The sequence below is a fragment of the Pituophis catenifer genome, unplaced genomic scaffold, assembly GCF_029215685.1.
Source record: "Pituophis catenifer annectens isolate HBS135680 unplaced genomic scaffold, rPitCat1.0.hap2 SCAF_3, whole genome shotgun sequence".
Lineage (NCBI taxonomy): Eukaryota > Metazoa > Chordata > Lepidosauria > Squamata > Colubridae > Pituophis > Pituophis catenifer.
Window position 1 is genome coordinate 24,491,407 of NW_027256883.1, and position 20,191 is coordinate 24,511,597.

The 20,191-nt window shown below is 33.9% G+C and overlaps 1 protein-coding gene across 1 annotated transcript in view; it reads right to left on the reverse strand.

Annotated features, from left to right (window-relative positions):
- ZFPM2 (zinc finger protein, FOG family member 2) overlaps nt 1–20,191 on the reverse strand; it is a 344,536-nt gene that overhangs the window by 267,250 nt on the left and 57,095 nt on the right. The window contains exon 2 of the mRNA XM_070940379.1: nt 3,385–3,543. Coding sequence (XP_070796480.1) covers nt 3,385–3,543 — 159 coding nt within the window. The remainder of the gene's footprint in view (nt 1–3,384; nt 3,544–20,191) is intronic.

The following is a 20,191-nucleotide window of genomic DNA, read 5'->3' on the forward strand; positions in this document are numbered from 1 at the left end:
GTAAAGGCTTCCCATGGACCTCAAAATGATTACAGGTAGAACTGCCTTGTCTTAATTCTGCTTCTGGCTACTTAGCATTAGAAAAACACAAAAGATATTTTTGAGGCGGTAGAAAATCATTACTGATTCAAAGCATCTTTTTTAAAAAAATAAATAAATAACTTTTGACCTTTCTGATTATCTTAAATATACACAGACAAGACAGCAAATAAGTTGGCCATTCGAACAAAACACAAAAGCTGCAGAAAATATTTACACATGGTCACATAAAGTCAGAAAGTAGAGGAGATAGTAGGGACTTTTCCAGTTTGCCAAGGATTTTATTAGCATTAAAATGACCCCAATAGGTCCCTAAAAATGCAGCAGGAAAGAGAAAAACGCTAAATCAAATAACAATGGGATCAGTGTAAATGAATGCTGACACTTAGTTAAAACACTCAAATTCTGAAGCCCAACTCCTGGAATCAGCAGTAATTCCATCTCTCTGTCTTCAAGTTGTTATTCATATCTAAACTCCTACCATATAGAGACCCTGAATTCTTAAAACATCCAACACCAAACTTGCAGGGAAGATTCAACATACCAATATCAACTGGCACCAAATATTCCCATGAGCCTTTGAAACTGCTGTGTGTGTGTGTGTGTGTGTGTGTGTGTGTGTGTGTGTGTATTCCCAAAAGTATCAAGTATCTTCAATAGCACCTCCTGACAGCACCAAGAAGTTGAGAGAGAAACTACCAGAGAATAGTGTTTCCTACTGTCAGCTCCTTCAAGCATGCTAAAAAAAATACCATGATTAAAAAGTGGCTAAGAGATGCAAGAGGATCAATAGAAATACATTTATTTATTTGTTCAAATTGTATGGCTGCCCATCTCAGTCAATGATTCTGCTTCCTTGGTTTTATCCTGGTGCACATTGTCCATTAGGGCAACTAAGGCTGTCTCCATGCCAAAATTGATGGTCCATGTATTTTAAGAATTCTTGAACCTGCACCTGGATACTGGTCTATAGTCATCCAAAAGCCATTATTTAAACCTGTGACCTTTTGTGTTAGAAGAAATGCGCCTGTGGCAAAAAAAGATGTTAATTATCTCAGAAATTTTGAAAGAAAAGATTGCTATGGAGGCCTTTAAAAGCCAAATCAAAAAGTAATCTAAGAGGCTGGTAGTGGCACAAAGCAGATCAAAAATCTTCCCAAGTTCTTTAAGAAATAAATAATGAAACTGATATTCAGGCTGATGTTATTATATGAACTGTTAAACATTCTAGGTATAGTGCTATACAAAGTAGCAGTAAACCTAGGACCAATTGATGCAGTTTTACCTGCTGAAAACTTTGCAAACTGCTAACAGTACAGCTTAGATGATAGTCAGGCACCATGACCTTTGGGGCTAATTGAACATTGAGTTCCTGTTGTATTATTATTATTATTATTATTATTATTATTATTATTATTATTATTATCATCATCATCATCATCATCATGCATGTATGTTGTACATTTATCTTCAGACTAGCAATATTTTCTATGTTTATTTTGTTTTTTGCATTTTTTTAATTATAAGCCACAAAGTTATTTGTGAATTGAATGACCTGTAAATTTGTATTAAAAAGTAAACTGATAAATAAATGACATCATTCATACATATACATATACATATACATATACATATACATATACATATACATATACATATACATATACATATACATATACATATACATATACACACACACACACACACACACACACACACATATACACATACACATACATATACATATATACAATGTGCTTCATTGATAATAGAAAAATTATATCAATTATGTTGACCATGCCACACTGTGGAGTGTGGTCAGAAAAATGGGAATCCCTCATTGTGTATGAAGTCAGGAAGCCACTATATGGACAGAACTACAGTCACCCCAAAGAACAAGATAGCAGTAAATACATTTAAAAAATAAACATCAGAAAACAGACTAGCTTAATGTTGGCAAAAGAGTAGAACAAAACTGTATATGTTCCTCTTTTTTATTTAACCTACTGTATATTAAGGGAAACTGGTTTGGAAAATGATGAGCATAGTTTTAAAACTGGAGGAAGAAGCATCAATAATCTGATCGGTGTTGATGACACTAACCTGATAATTGAAACTGAAAACCATCTACAAGCTCTGTAATAAAAGTTAAGGAGAAAAGTGGAAAAAAATGGGATCAAGATTAAACATAAAGAAGAGCAAACTAAGAATAACAGGTAGAATGACCAGCAAGAAGATATTAAATTTATAGACATCTTCTTCATTCTAGGTTCAGCCATAAATAGTAAAGGAATAAACAGGAAGAAATGTTGTAGATTAGATTAGCACTTGGTGTAGCCATGAAGGCCATGGAAAAGATGCTGGGATTATCAATTGTTGTGATATCTCTTTATCTCAAAGATCAGAATCATGTAAACCATGGCACTCCCTGTGACACACTGTGGGAGTGAAACTGAACTCCGAGGAAGAGGAAAGAGACAATATTGACTCCTGTGAACTTTGCTGTTGGAGGAGGCGGAACCTCAGAAGTTTCAACTCAGTCCATAGAGCTAGAGCCTAGAATAACCCAGCCTGGCACCCTCCCATTTCCACACTATGGAGAACGGAGACAATATTGACTCCTGTGAACTTTGCTGTTGGAGTAGGCTGTTGAAAATATGGATACCTAAGAAATGAAACCACTGGATCATCTAAAAATCAGTGTTCTCACTCAAGACACAAAGGTCAAGGCTCCAATGATTCTACTTTGGACACATTATATGTAGACCTAGCTTTCTGGAAAAGGCTCTAATGCTGAGAAAAGAGGAAAGAAAGAGAAGACGAGAATGATGGAGGATTTGAAAAACTAGCATAGATATAGATCACTAGGAAGAAATTCTATCTACGTGTTTGCTAGGAACTGAAAATGATTTGATGACACATAATCAATCAATCAATCTAGCACCAAACAAGAGTAGAATTATAGCCTGTGGTTTCTCAAACTGACCTCAGAGATTACTTCAGTAGGCAGAAATGTTGGTGTACAATTGTCAATAAAGCGTTAAGACACAACTGGCTATGAAAAAAAGTTATTAAGAAGTGGCCATATTTAATATATTGCTCTCCCAGAAAGAGATATGCCTTATAACAATGGTGTCAAATTGGCGGCCCGCACAGGCCATGCCCACCCCGGCTCTGCAAAGGCAAAAAAGTCTCAATATGTTGCGATACATCATGTGATGCAATCGACTTTGACATCCATGCCCTATAATGTCCAAGGAATCACTTTATGTTTATAAGACAGTTCCAAAGAAAACAAATCAATTTACATTATTCCTGAACCAGGAACTGCATAATACTGATTACCTTTATTACAAAAGTATTCCACATCTTCACAGTTCAGATTCCCAGACTCAAATTCTGCAGAAAAGTTTCCCTCCAGGGGAAAGTCTTCTTTGGAGATAATTTCATTTTCCTCAGAAAGGCACTCTTCCTCTTCATCCTCAACAGCATCTTCAAGGGGGCCTTTAAAAAAACAAGAACACTGTACCAATACAGCAGCAAAAGCCATACCTAAAGGTTTTATTTGGGATTTTGTATTTAGAAACAGGTGATCTACCAAAAAAGAGCATAGGTAATAACAAAAGATGGGTTCTAAAAGTTCCTAACTTTTTGCAAGCATACCTTTCTTATGCAAACAAAGGTAGAATAACAATCTCAGTATCCTTAATAACTGACACTGAAAGAGAAGTCTATTATAAATTAGGGAATATTAATGACTGATAATGTTAGAATGAATGGATAACGATAGATAGATAGATAGATAGATAGATAGATAGATAGATAGATAGATAGATAGACAGACAGACAGACAGACAGACAGACAGACAGACAGACAGACAGTATATAAAATTATGTATACACAGTGGTGAAATCCTCCGAGGTTTGCCGCAGGTTCACTGTGTGTGCATGCTCAGTGCGTGCCAAATGTGTACTGTAAACACATGTGCAGTGTGCACCAAACACACTGTACTGCGTGCATATGCAGTGTGCACCAAACGCATGCTGCGCACGCATGCACAGTACATGCCAAATGCACTGAGCATGCATTCACAATTCATGCCAAACGCACACTGCACATGCATGCAGTGTGCGGTGTGCGCCAAATGCATACTGCATACGCATGCGCACTGTAGGCACTACCGTACAGTGAGGAAGAAGTAGGCTTAAGAAAGTAAGTAGAACAGCGAGGGGGGAGATCAGCTGTGCCGTGCGATTTAGATTCTCTAGAAAGCAGGATTTCCTGCTTTCTAGCTAATCTAAATCGCGCGGCACAGCTGATCAGCGGAAATACTGGTTCAGAAGAAACCGATAGCATTTTTTTACTACCAGTTCGCCCGAACTGGTAGCTTTTATTACTACCGGTTCGCCTGAACCAGTGCGAACCGGTAGCATTTCACCCCTGTATATATATATATATATATATATATATATATATATATATATATATATATATATATATATATATATATATATATATATGAGAGAGAGCCAGAGCCAGAGCCAGAGCCAGAGAGAGAGAGAGAGAGAGAGAGAGAGAGAGAGAGAGAGAGAGAGAGAGAGAATATATTAGAAGATTACCTGTCTTAGAACTTGAGAAGTAGTTAGAATTTGACAAAAAAAAAAACCTTCCTCCCGAATATATATAAGGAGCACTTTCTTCTTATGCATGGCTTTACCATTCCCTGAAAATTTTTTCTGTTCTGTATGTATTTCTTATTGTGTATATAAGCAGGAAAATATAGCAGTGAGCCAGTTTGGTAACCTTTTCACCAGAAAAGGTGTACCAGAAAGGCAGCATTCAACTTGCTATTCTTATCTGATCCAAACAATTTTGTTTATGTCCCTTACATTGGTAAGCCTCCCATTACTATTCCTCTTTCCTCCTCATTTAAGAACTCTTGTTTGTTCCTTAAGGATTTTAGAGTCCCATCAATTGTTCTGGAGAGATTACGATACTAGAATTATCTCAGTTTATCTCAGATTGTATTCCATGTCCAGAGTGTCAGTTTCAGCACTATCAGCCATCTTATTTTTGTGTACCATCTTGCTATTAAGTCAAACCAAATCTACAATCTACAGTTCTAGAATTATCTAGATGTCATTTATCTAAGTACCAATAATGCCTTACTGTGCAGAGGCAAAACATAGTATTTATAAAAGTTATGTTAAACTACATTTTGAAATTAGTATTTAATATCATTAAAATTATGTTTACTAAATTTTCATTAAAAGCATTTCCATTAAATAGTATTACAGTCTAAATATTATTTAAAAGTATTATTTAAAAGTATTAATAAAAATATTATTTACCAATAAATAATAAACTACATTTTGAAATTAGGATTTAATATCATTAAAATTATGTTTACTAAAATTTCATTAATTTCCATTAAAAAGTATTACAGTCTAAATAATATTATTTAAAAATATTATATAAAAGTATTGATAAAAATATTATTTACCAATAGATAATAAAAATCATTTTATTAAAAATCGAACTTAGATTTTGTTATTTAACTTCAAGCAGCAAAGCTATGATTCATATTACATTTCAAATCACTGTTCACTCAGTAAATACATTAAGGAACAAGCATAATATAGTTAACTATTTATTACTAACTGTTTATTATATTTGAGCTACGCTAACTAGTATATCCCAAGTTTTTAATCAGGCTGCTATAGCTAAGATAACCAAATTAAAAATAAATAGATAGGCAGATAACCAATTTTTAAAAACACTGAATCAGTTGCAAAGCTTTGATGAATGTCTTATTGTTCACACCCGTTCATGTATCTTGCTTATTAAACAAAAATATTTTTTATTTTATCTCTACAGGAATATCAAGAAAGTATAAACAGATCAAAATAAGAAAATAATAAAAAATAAAACTATAGATATGTAAGAGCCAACAATAACACTATTTTAAATGACACATTATAGATGGATCTTAACCCTTTTTCCTACAACCGAAAAAGAGGACCTGGAGACAAACACAACATTAAAAGTATTACATTCCATGATTTCAAAATGACCAACAAATAAAACGTCTATGAGCAGTGATGTCCTTGAATTTCCACTTGATAAGCTGGTTTATGATAAAACGGAATATTTTCTACAGATTCACAGACTTCTACAGACTGTCTACAGATTTCTCAGACTTCCAAGCCCAGAAAACATATAAAGCTAATTTAGGAACCCTTTTTTTAAATTTTAAAACAATTTTAATTGTTTTAAAAGCTTACTCAGAAAAAATATGGCTACTTTACAGAGACGGTGCCTTAGCACTCCAATGCATTCTAAAACACCTTTTCTGAATCATTTTAAAGCAGCCCAAACATATCCTTCAAGAGATAAAATGAATTAAAGAATTTGAATGCAAAACAACTTACAGAAACAGGAAATTTGAGCTCCATTAATGAAAAAACAGCCAGATTCTTGTGACCTTCAAGTCAGTCAATCGAGTCTTTTCCTATCCAAAACTCCTTTAGTGAATTTTTTAAAATTCCAGCCGTAATAAAAACAGAGAATTTTTTTTTCATGTACATAGGACATGAGTCAACATATATGAGCAAAGTAATGTTTATATTAAAGCTCTTAAGTTTTATGAGCGCATTTGTATATCAATTTGGGTTACAAAATTTGCCACCATACCCCACAATCCCATTTTTTCCCACCAATTCAGTGTCTCACTTTATGTGAATCTATGTTATATGAGGTTTTGCGGAAACATAATCCAAACATAAACTGAGAGAAATCTGTATACATTTTTAATCTAAGAGAATTTAGTCCCTTTTCAACATTTATTTAAATTAACTGTGTATGCCACCATTCTCTTACATCACATGACAGAACTTAAGTCAGTAATTTACCAAAGTTTAAAGCAGTATCAGTTACAGGAGCTACAATACAGTAAATAGAAAATGAATCTGCACCAAATTTATAATACTATATTTAAAACATAAATTATTACATTATGAACTTAAGAGAAAAGTAGACTTTCAATATAACAATTTGCATGTTCTTGATCATTTCAGTTGTCCCATCCCTCTCTTTGGGGAATTCTTGACAGTTATTTTTCATTATCAATATTCCTAAAAATATATACCATCAGAACAGTATTTGAAATTTCAACAGACGAGTTAAAAAAATTAATTCATCTGTCTCTAAATTGAATTCTGATAAATTTAATTCCTATTTTCAGATTTAGCTATATACTGTTATATTACCTAAATTGTCCTACAAAAATGCAAACCTGATTTATTATGAAATATTAAACAATCAAAGCTGGAAGCTATCTGAATGAAACTATGGGTCATTGTGTGAATATAGCTCTAATTTTCAGCTATTGGATCTAGACAATTTATGCTATAGAGCTATATGGATATTGGTAATATAGACCTACTTTAGTATTCAACTATGATTATCCTCAGATTTAATTTCCCTTTTTAATCAATGATATATTATAAAAATTCTATATGGTTGCACCTGTCCTACAGAACAACATTCCCCTAGTTATATGGACTTCACCCTGTCATGCTTTTCACAAAACTTGGCTCTTCCAACAGAACCTGGGATACAGTAGTTATGATCTGTTCCTTAATATTAGACTTCTTTTTTTACCTACATATTGGAGTCTTTGTTGTGTTCCTCTCTGATGTGCTCTTCTTTTTCACATGAACATCATCATCATTTGTGAGTTTTATCTTTTGTTTTTTATTTTTTTCCTTTAATCCTAATTGAGTCAATTTACAAGTTCAATTAAATAAATACATAAAAAGTCTCATTCTATTACTAGACTAACAGAGTTGGAACGGACCTTGGAGGTCTTCTAGTCCAACTCCCTGCTTAGGCAGGAAACCCTACACCATTTCAGACAAATGGTTATCCAATCTCTTCTTTAAAACTTTCAGCGTTGGAGCATTCACAACTTCTGGAGGCAGGTTGTTCCACTGATTAATTGTTCTGTCAGGAAATTTCTTCTTAGTTCTAGGTTACTTTTCTCCTTAATTAGTTTCCATCCATTGCTTCTTGTCCTGCCCTCAGGTTCTTTGGAGAATAGCTTGACTTCATATTCTTTGTGGCAACCCTTGAGATATCAAACACTGCTATCATGTCACCGCTAATCTTTCTTTTCATTAAACTAGACATACCCAATTCCAGCAACCATTCTTTATATGATTTAGCCTCCAGTTCCCTAATCATCTTTGTTGTTCTTCTCTGCACTCTTTCTAGAGTCTCAACATCTTTTTTACATCATGACGACCAAAATTGGATGCAGTATTCCAAGTGTGGCCTTACCAAAGCTTTATAAAGTGATATTAACACTTCACGTGATCTTGATTCTATCCCTCTGTGTATGCAGCCTAGAACTGTGTTGGCTTTTATGGCAGCTGCACCACACTGCTGGCTCATATCTAAATGATTAAATATGAGTATAATTCACAGCTTTTAATGAAGACCTGTATAGAGAAATTTTAGAATGGTTTCATGTTAAAACCATATCAAATATCATCTATCTATCTATCATCTATCTATCTATCTATCTATCTATCTATCTATCTATCTATCTATAATCTATCAATCAATCAATCAATCATCTATCATCTATTTCCACCCATCCATCTTCCCTCTCTTCTCAAACTCTGTGTCTTGTACAAAAGCAAATAATTTCAAGTCACTTTAGAGTAGTTTGACAAGGATAAGAAGGGTATGGCACTGTTTTTGAAGACTGCAGATTCACACACCCCTGATGTAATTGAGTTAATCCAGAAGACAAAAGCTATTTTTTCTTTGGCCGAGGAAAATGGAAAGTATTTTAAATGAACAAGTTTTTTTCCTGCAGCTGCTCACTTTTAACATTAGTTGCATCAGGGGATCTGTGGGAAGGAAACATTTTTATTAATTTTTTCCTTATCTGAGAGAAGAATGTTGTGCGAGGTTTTTTTTTTTCATTTATGTTCCTTGCCTGCAGGTAGAAGACTAGAGAATCATATAGTACAATTTTTTCTCTTTTGATTAATTTCGTTCCATGTGTTATGTTATTTTTATATATAATTGATTTCAGGTTTTGCTCATAGCTGTGCATCTTTTTATATATCTTTGCCTACTGCCTCTCTTCAATCAAGAAAGTTGAAGGAAATTACCTGAATTTTATAAAGTTTATTAAAAGGAGCTCTATGGGTATTTAAATTGAGTTTTGAAATGCTAATACAAGGAAGATATTAGAGAATTTTAACACAGGGTTCAATTTGACCTAAAAACTATTCAAGAAAGGGTCAAATTTTATTTAAATAATTTCTTTAAAGTAAAAAAAAATGAACCCTTTGATTTTATAAAAGTGGATTAGCATTCATCACTGCTCAATCTTTTGGCACTTTGGTGCATGATAGAATTAACTAAGCTTGGGTATAAAGTTTTCAAAAGCCTTTAGATGTTTAAGTAGTTTAGAACTTTACAGTATTTTAATAATGTTCTTCCACTTGTCTTATTTAAGAGGTTTGAATTGAGGGGAGATATCTAATCCAATCCAACCCATCTTCAGTAGAATTTTTTTAATTTTGAACTATGGCTATCAGATGATATTATCTCTTATATTTCTTATACAAAATCAGATACTATTGATGTCTTATAATGGTGAATGGCAGTTTTTGCAGGTAATGGATACTAACTTCAATGTGAACATAAAAATGTTCACATTTTCACAATGTGAACATAAAAAAGCAAATAAGATTATTGTACTCTGGTATCAATATTTTTACTATATGATATTATCAGGTTCTATGTTCAAAGTTGAGAACTTGCCTTGATTGAAAATATTTATCTGGAAAAGATGGGAAATATTCACATTCTATCACTATCACTACTTCCGGTTATTAGTAGTAGTGCCATAAGCTCAAAAGTAAGTTTATATCAGTTTAAGGAATCTTGATCATATCTTAATAAAGATACTCCTTATGACTAGTTTACATATTTGATAACAGATTCTAGAAGCTGATGATGTATTTGTTGTAAAGTAAAACTGGATAAGGGGAAAATAAAGACTGTTCCGTATATCCATTCAATATCTTTCAAACACTGTACAAGTTATATATACTGAACACTGCTATTAACAAATTTTTGCCTATTCACATTTGTTATAAGAAATAAAAATAGGATGTAAGTAAAGCTTTGAAGCCTATAATAATACTCCAGTGTGTTTAGTGATTAACATACTTCTTACGATTAAGTGAACCTTGCATTAAGATCAGTGCAAGATCAAAGAAAACGAACACTAATTTCTTCCGGAAATTTTGCATCTCCTGTTTAAATATTCACTACTTTCTTTTCTTTCTTCAAAGGCTAGATTAATTTAGAATATCCATTCTATACACACACATACACACTCAGAGGAGTTATATGCTCCATCTCTATATCACAGAGCCAATGCTTCTTACTGACACAGGAACAATATACTTAAATTTATACATGTATATAATTCATATAGAAAAATGGAAATATGAATATTTAAAAATAATAATGAGACTTACATCACCATAAATACCATTACCAATATCTAATTATATAAGTCAAGCTTGACATCTTGTTATATTTAAGTCATACCCAATTGAAGCAGGCAAAGAATCCCACCTCAGTTTATTGAAGGAAAACCAAGTAGTCTTTTATATGAAAGACTTATATGAATATTTAATCAACAGGCAAAGAAAGAAAATATTCAAAATCTCACCTTAGATGTTTTAGATCACAGCAAATTACAGAACCTATTCGACCTTCTCTAGGTTAAAGGCTATGCTGTCTGTCCATATATTTTGATGGGAGACCACCAGAGATTGCTAGGGCTGTTTGCTAGAGTGGAATGTCAGAAAAACATCACAGAAGAAGGCAACGCCCAAGACCTTTTTCTACCTTATTGCCAGGAAAATTATACAGAAAATAAAATTGAAATCTCCAAACATAAGCTTGACTTCACAGCTACTTTACAATCTTTCAATGTTATTTTTAAAGATTCACAGCAACTTGTTGTTAACTCAAATATCAAAATCAAATGTTAAAAAAATTATATGACAATGAACAAACTTAAGAAGTACAGTGTGACTTCATACTGGGCAGGAATTGTACAGACTAGATTTGACTCTGGACTGTATGGAAGATCATTAAAAACACATAAAATTACAATTGTTGATTTAAAGAAAGTGTAGGCTAGTTGTCTTCATATTAGGTTTTTGTCAAATGTGTTGATTACGGTAACTTAAGTTTGGGTTTGGTTTGGATGGCTTCTTCTCTTGCAAAGTGGTTGTATTGAAGTCTGATATATCTGTTGGCCTCTGGTCATTTCTTATTTTGAAGTATTTGAATCATCCTCTGGCCATTTCATTTGTTGTCCTTAAGTATCTTCATAAACAGAACTGTTTTTAACCTCAGGGATATTTGGTGTAAACCTGTATGCCAGAGTAGCCTTATCAGTGAGATGGCTGGCATATAAAATTAATTAATTAATTAATTAATTAATTAATTAATTAATTAAATGTTGCATCCTAGGTTTCCCTGAAGGGGCACAGGTTCAACTCTAATTCTAGTTGCCTTATTCTGTGCACTTCTGCCCTCTTATAAATTGCTGCACAATTTATCTTGGCTCATCTATGTTCGTTGGTAATAGATTTGGTGGTAGTCTGTGAATTAATGGTTGCTCAGAGTATGTCCGTTTGTATAACTCCCTTCATGATCATTAACAGCATTTACTGTATATTGCTTTGCCAGAGCTATTTCCTTTGGTAACACATGCATAAGTGGAAGGTTTACTTCTGATTACCGGTATGCTTTTTTTTAACAACTCTGTTCTTTCTCTAACACTAGCTGGATTACAATATTCAGTATCCTCCACTTGTGATACAAATGGAATCTTAGTTCTTTGAATTTCTGGTATTAATTGGTTCAGATTTTTTTTTATAATATTCACAAAGTATATAATTTTGGAAGTGTACGCTAATACATGTGACTCACAGTCAGTTTTGTATCAGTATGGAGGTTCAAAGTTGATTTCTGAGTACTAGAGAATTGGTTTATGATAAAAGACAAGCATGAGAATAAACTGAATGCTTAGTGAATAGTTCAACACTGAGCAGAGAGTAAAATAAAACAATGTAATGTCCCCCTGGCTGTTGAATGTATTTATGGATATAAAGAGTGATGTTAGATAAGTGTCAGTTGGTAATGTGAGTTTGTATGCCATGTTGACTGAACATTTGAATGATTTGCAGTGAATATTACACTGTAGAGTGCAAAAAGGAGCATGAATCTGAAAAGTAATACACTAGAAAGTAAGATAGTCCTATTTGACAGCAAAAATAGAGTAAACTATTTGTAAGGAACGGCAAGAAACATAAAAGTTAAGTCGAATACTCTGAGAATAGTATATTTAAGAAGTTTGTTGGTAAAATAAGAGACAGGGTTAAAAATGAATGGTGATGGCTGGGTGGGGATTAAATACGTCAGAAAGTGCCCAGTACAAAAGAAGGACAATGAGGTAATATGACTGTACAGATAAGTGAGTATCAAATCATGAAATAAATCTATGAAGAAAGGAAAAGATTCAGAGGAAACAGAAGACCAATAATGTTGTTGGGTACTGGATGAGACTCTGAAAAACACCGCTATGAGAAGTTTAAAGAACAAAAGACAAAGTATGAAATGGTAAATGGACATAGTGCATATAAGCATCATTTGCAAAGCCAGAAAGATATGGAGAAATTCAGTGAATCATATCAGTGATAAATAGAATTAATGAGACTTCATTTTACTTTTCTCTATTCCTGTTGTAATTCCTTTTCCACATTGCTTGTTTCTTTCACTGCTTGAGAAGAATAGTATGATAGTAGGAAAATGAATTCAATTAGCATATTGTCGCTCTCTATATTACTGTATTTAAAAGCCTCTAAGCACCTTCCACTAAAAAGGCATTTCAGGTTTAGGGAAGTAAGGGACATCTTAATTACAATAGCAATTGGGTACAGAAGGGTACCCAAAATAGATCCTCTGATAAATGATTTTAGAAATTGGGTAAAAACATATAGGAAGAGGTGTACCTTCAAATATTATGATCCCATGCCGCCTGCTACCACCAATAGCCTCCCACCGACCAGTACGCTCCCATAGACAGGGGCTCCTCCGGGTGCCGTCGGCCAAACAATGTCGACTGGTGGCCCCCAGGGGGAGAGCCTTCTCTGTGGGGGCACCTACTATCTGGAACGAGCTCCCCCCCGAGATACGGAGGATTCTGGATCTGCGTACCTTCCGTCGCACGCTTAAGACGTTCCTATTCCAGCAAGCCAGCCTGACCTAAACTTTTCCTAAACTTTTCCTCTTTTAAATGGGAATTTTAAATTTGGTTTTAAATTATTGGGGTTTTAAAACAGTTCAGCCAAATTTATTTAATTTGTTTTATCTCTATTTTAAATTTTGTATTTATATGTTTTATTTTATGGCTGTTCACCGCCCTGAGTCCTTCGGGAGTAGGGCGGTATACAAATTTAATAAAATAAAATAAATAAATAAATAAATAAATAAATAAATAAATAAATAAATAAATAAATAAATAAATGCTTTTATGATTTAAGATCAGTGATCCTGAATGAAAACAAACAGGGATCAGGGAAATGATATACTAATTGAAAAATACAAGGAAAAAGCCACTTTCATTTAAAATATATGTTGCCATGTTTTGCTTTTCCTGAATTATCTTATTTTTTTAAAAAAATTATTGCTTTAAACTAAACTACAAAGTTTAGCTTAAAGATCTTACAGCAATCTGCAGTCAGCTATAGTGAAACTACTACATATATTTCCAGTGAAATATGAACTCCATATACACGCCTGCAATAATTAACCTAAAGTTAATGATCATGTTATTGTTTACATGGCTATTTAACCTGAAATGAAAGATTCAGATCATAAAAAAACTCCAATTAACCAAGAACTATTTATTTTCCTCTCGATTTGCATCAGTCACTGTAATTAACTTCTTGAAGGTATACTTACACCCAAAATAGAAACCAAATCAGGATTATTTTCCGTTTTTGTTAAAAATGGTTGATTGCATAGGCTCTAGAAATGAACACTGAATATTGGTTACAAATAAAGAGCACTTCAGGTTCTCTGATAAATTGCAAGATTAAGTAAGTAGATTTAAGTAAACATTTGGTGGACTGCATGTCTCATTCAACCCCAGCTATAGTCTTTTATAGTGTGAAATGGGGATAGCTGAAAAATCACAATAACAACAACAATATTAAGACAAGGAGAATATTTTCCTCTCCTTTAGAAAAGTGTTAAACCCAATAAAGAAATTGGGGACGGAAACACGTGACATCTTCCTGTAATCTGGCGGATGTCTAGGAAGAAAGAAGAATCAGGACTGTCTTCTTTCCAATTTTTACACACACACACAGGCATAGACACACACAGAGAGACAGAGATTCTTGATGAGGGGGGAAGGTCATTCTCCAAGCTTGTAGGTTGGTTTCCGAACATTTCGTTACCAGGCTAAGTAACATCTTCAACGGAGTTTAGGGGATGTCATTATCAGTGTTCCTCTGTTTATAAGGGCTTTGTGTGGTCAGTAGGTCTTGTGATGGTCTTGTGACCCTCACCTGATATGACCTTCCCATTAATACAAATACAACATTTAAACAATCACAGCAGAAAATATGGTTGGTGAATGTACAAAAAATGTACATCAAGATCAAGGAGCTGAAACTACACCTTTTCTGAATGAGGAAGGAAAGCAAACTTTGGGGAATTTTTTCTTAGACTAAAGGTAACTAAGGAAAATATGATAGAAAATTTACAAAATTAAACATCGTATCCTACAAAAGTACAACGTTTTAAGGAGATTGTAGACAGAGATTTTTGCCTCCTAATATTTAGAATTAGAACCATCTAATAAGATTAATACTATGGAATTCAACACAAAAGCATCCAGTGAAGGGATGAAACAAATTTAAATAATTCATACATATATTATTCTTAGGGTGAGTATATTCGGGAATACCAGATGCTGGGAACATAACTGAGGAGAATTTTTTTAAAAAAAAAGCTTTTCCACATGAAGTCATTTCAGACACTTCAGTATACAGTATACAGTATATACATTTTCTTCTAGATGGAGATCATAATGTATGTTTATACTAGAAGCATAAGGTCCCATGCTGAATTCCTATAATCTTTACTTGTTCATACTAGCCAGGAGTCAGGCAGAAAATAAATTTAATGTGTTGTTCTTGTTATCTTAACCAAAAATGGAAATAACTGAAGATTTAACAAACTGGGAAAAGCATCTAGTTATAGTGATAGGAAAAGTTCTTTCTTGAGTCTCTGAGAGACACTAACACATAGCTAGATGGACTTGGTTGCAGTTCTCTTTACATATTTACATCAGTGAATTTAGTAGGCACTTTGGGTAATTAGAGGTACAACATCTACAGAAAATTTGGAGTGGGTATAGCATCTTAATATGCTGCATATCTTAGAATAAACAATAGAATTACAAAATTTTACAACTGAAATAAAAACACTACAAAGTGCTATGTAAAATAAAATGAGCTAAATTAGCAAATGATACAAACTACATCTATTATAATGTAAGAAATTCATTATTAGCCTAACGAATTATTAAAAGACAGATATTTTTAATACTGGTTCTTTATAGAACAGAAGAAAATCCAAATTAAAGTGTAAATTATTATAGTAATAGACTTCAGTAGTAAATATGATGGTCAGCTACTGTTAGTAATATAAAAGAAACATAAAAAAAATGGCTTGCAAATCTGTTTGTCACAAACAGTATAATGTGATTACGTCTGCAGAAATATAAATTGTTTTGAACATAGTTTTGCAAGACAGAAATAGTTATAGACAGTGGTGGGATTCAGCCAGTTCGCACCACTTCGGGAGAACCGGTTGTTAACTTTCTGAAAAGTTTGGTGAACTGGTTTTTGGAAGGGCAGAGAACCGATTGTTAAATTATTTGAATCCCACCACTGGTTATAGAAATTATACAGGTAATCCTTGACTTACAACAAGTTCATTTAGTAACCATTCAAAATTACAAAGACACTTTAAAAAGTGTTGTATGACCATTTTTCACACTTATGACTGTTGCAGCATCTCCATGGTCACATGCTCAAAATTCAGACGCTTGGCAATTGACTCATATTTATGATGGTTGTAGTGTCCCAGGATCATGTGATCACCTTTTGCAATCTTCTGACAAGCAAACTGAATGGGGAAGCCAGAGTCACTTAACAACCATGTTACTAACTTAACAACTGTAGTAATTCCAGTAGTGGGTTTCAATATAGTTTGCTACTGGTTTGTGTGGGTGTGCGTGCGCATGCAATGCTTCTGCACATGCGCAGAAGCATCCGGGCGAGTGGGTGGAGCCTCCCGCCACGGCTACAGTTCGCTCGATCCGGGGCGAACCGGTAGCAATCCACCACTGAGTAATTCACTTAACAAATGTGGCAAGAAAGGTTGTAAAATGGGGCAAAACTCACTTAACAAATGTCTTCCTTGACAATAGAAATTTTGGGCTCAATTGTGGTCTTAAGTCACGAACTACCTGCACTGCTGTTTAAAAAGAAAGTGTAGATTGCTTCATAGAAATCTTCATAGATTGCTACAGTATATTATAAAATACCACCAAGTATTATGGTAACACTTTGCTACCACTGTAAGAATCAAACTTCAAAAAGGGACGAAGACCAGTGGAAAGCATAAAAAGTTCCAGGGGCATAATGGTTATATAAATGTTTCATTAGTTGCTCCTTGGCATAATATGTGGTGACAGAATTGTTATGTACCATAATTTTTTTACTGAATATTGGAAATGTAAGCTCATAGAATTGGCTATGACTGAAATGGACTAGAATCCTAAATTAAGCAAACAAATTTGATTTCCTCATCAGTCTCCAAACTTTTATAGAAAAAAAAAGCATTTGTAAGGCCCATTCTCTTTTGCCTAAAATATTCAAATTTCAATTGGAAAACAAGACATAAGGATTTTAGAGTGCAAATCAAAACACATTGGCTGCCTCTCCTCTCCTCTCCCCGCTTCTCCTCTCCACTCCACTCCCCTCTCCTCTTCTCTGAAACCAGCAGCAGAGGTAGAGGCTGAATCAGTTCAAATGAGCTTGACAGTCCACCAGTACAGGATGGACAGATTATGAGAAAAATTACTGAATGTTGCAAGGAAAACAAAAGCTATCATTTTATTTTATTTTATTTTTTAAAAAAATCTTGTACATCCAGCATTTGCTTCAACATAACTGCATTCTCAGGCTATTCCTGAGAATGACAAATTTAACATTACACCACAAGCTCAGTCGTTTTAGGATGTGTGGGTTGCAATGCAATGTGCGAAAGGGGCACAACAGAAGCTGTGCTAAACACTTGGGGTTTTATGTTCTTTATACTCAAAGTATGCATGTCAAATCTTATAAAACCTTCATACATCAAACACTTTATGCCAAAAATAAATAACAGCACAAATTAAGTACTGCTTCTTAATTTCTTAATTTCTTCATGATGAAAAATATGCCTTCTATTATCATTTTCTTGGTCTACAAAAATATGATGACAGATATAGGGTGGAAAGTTACAAATAACAGTAATTTTCTGATGCAACCAAACACATTCTTGATGCTTTCAATTAGTGCTCCAAATTGAAATTAATTCCAAAATGGTTCATACAAACAGATACAAACAAACATTTTCTGCATTTTACTGACAAAATCCATAACTTTCAAACAGCACAAAGACTAGGATTCCTTTAAAAAGGACACTCTATTAGCAGCAACAGCTAAAAATAAAGTAGTGAGCAATCAAGACCAGTCCACCCAACTTTACTAAACTGAAAAAGAACAAACAAATCAGCATTAAGATAAGGTTTAAAATAATGAACAATGGCCCCCTTGGTTTCACAGAGTCAATCTGGCATTTAGCGGTACAGATCATCAAGTTAACAGGAAAAGCTCTTTTTCTTCAGCAAAAATGCATGGGAATAATATAAAACCAGTGTGTCGGACAAGGCAAAATATATCCCAGATTCGTCTAGTTTATATACATCTTGCTCTTAATTAGGAACCTCCATATACCATCACCTCCAACCATTCATCAATTTAACCATAAATAGTCTTTTTCTGGTCCTTCCCTCAGTCCTTCGCTAACCATAAAAAAATCTTGAGCAAAATTCTATTATATGATTTGATAAATAACACTGCATTTCTCTTCAGTTTGTTATTGTCTATTTACCATAAATTCAGCTAAAATACATGCTTCAGCATTTCAAATAAAACAACTTTTGGAAATCAGAACATATGCGGCTATACAAATACTCTTCACAGGTTTTATACTGCATTTATATTATAATTTTCCTCTTATGCCTTTTAGCCAAACAAGTAAATGTATTTACAGCAAATAAACATTCAGGGCAAAAACATTTTATTAATCACTACCAATGCCAGACAACGCAGTTAACACATCACATGTCTATTCCAGGCCTCAGAAATTATTTGTCACAAGAATGTGACAAGAATATAACAGGAATCATTCAGTTACTCATAGAACTCACAGAATCATAGGGCTGAAAAGACCTTGGAAGTCTTCTAGTTCAACCCCTGCCTAAGGCAGTAAACCTTATACCATCCTGGACAACTAGCAATGTTACTAGCATCCTTCAGACTGCAATAATGGCATTTTCTTAAATTTCTAATATTAAGCAGTTGCCTACCCCTCATTTATGCCATTGGTTTATATTAAACTGAGATACTTACAACTAAATTGTAGACAATGAATATGAAGACTGAGATCAACTGAAATAAACCTCAGTCATAGTTATATATTGATGTCACAGATGAACATTCCAAATGGTTTCTACATGTTCAATAGGTAATGCAAAATCCTTGAATGAATGATGTGTTTTATTACTTTTTAAGCAAATTAGTTTGTCAGAAACTGAATTAGGAATTAGTTTGCAGGACTGCTAATAGGACACCTCCTATTGCAGGGTTGTCAAACACAATCCATCAGGGTTGTGTTTGACCTTGGGGGACCAGGGTGGGCATGGCCAGGGTAGGCGTGGCTAGCTCAATGTCACTCGTATCGGGGCAACTGTGGAGGCCCGAGCACTCTGCCAATGAAAATGGGCTCCCAAGCTCATTTTTTGGCTGCGACGGCTTCTTGCAAACCTCTGCCAATGAAAACAGAGCTCGGGAGGGCCACACACAATTTTTTTAGTCTAACATCTTGACTTATTGATGTTTTAACTTATTACTATCTCTACTAACACAATGTGAATTAGAATGTTTATAGTGTTTGAATTCACTTCACTATTTCTCTAGTTTTATGAGGGTGCCGCCCATTGATGCTGCCTACATCAGGATTTGTGACAATTCAGGAATTGTTAAAGTAAAAGATGGAAAAGATCAAAAGATATCTCAGGCAAATATAACAGAGAAGAAATGATGAGCTTGAAAGTAATCATGTACAATGCTGTCTTATTTTGTCAAGAACACAATCCACAATGTCCACTGTAGTGTATCACATATACATGAATACTTTTCATCTGCCAAAGCATCTCTTTTTCGTAGGTCATCTGGAATAATGCTCTATGAGTGAAGCTTCTAGAAGTTCTCACTGCAATGACACGTCTCTACTAGGTAATCTCTTACAGAACCCATTCAAATAATATTAAACAAAGATAGATTTTCGAGCATATAATCCAAAAATACTACTGTAATCTTTTACAGATTTTTGAATGCATTCCACTGAATTCCATCAGCATATGTCCAAAGCATGTAACTCTTTACAGATTATTAATTTTAACTTTTAATTCCTATACCTATGAAGATCAGAGCCATAGCATAGTATAGCATAGCATAGCAATAATCATAAAACATAACAACAAAATTCACACAAGCAAAAAAGGTTCACAGGTTTCTAAAATAGGTATCTCCTGAAATGTAAGAGAACCAGTTTGGTACAGGAGTTAAGGCACCAGGCTGGAAATTGGTGAATTCTAGTCCTAATTTGGGCACGAAGCCAGCTGGGCGATCTTGG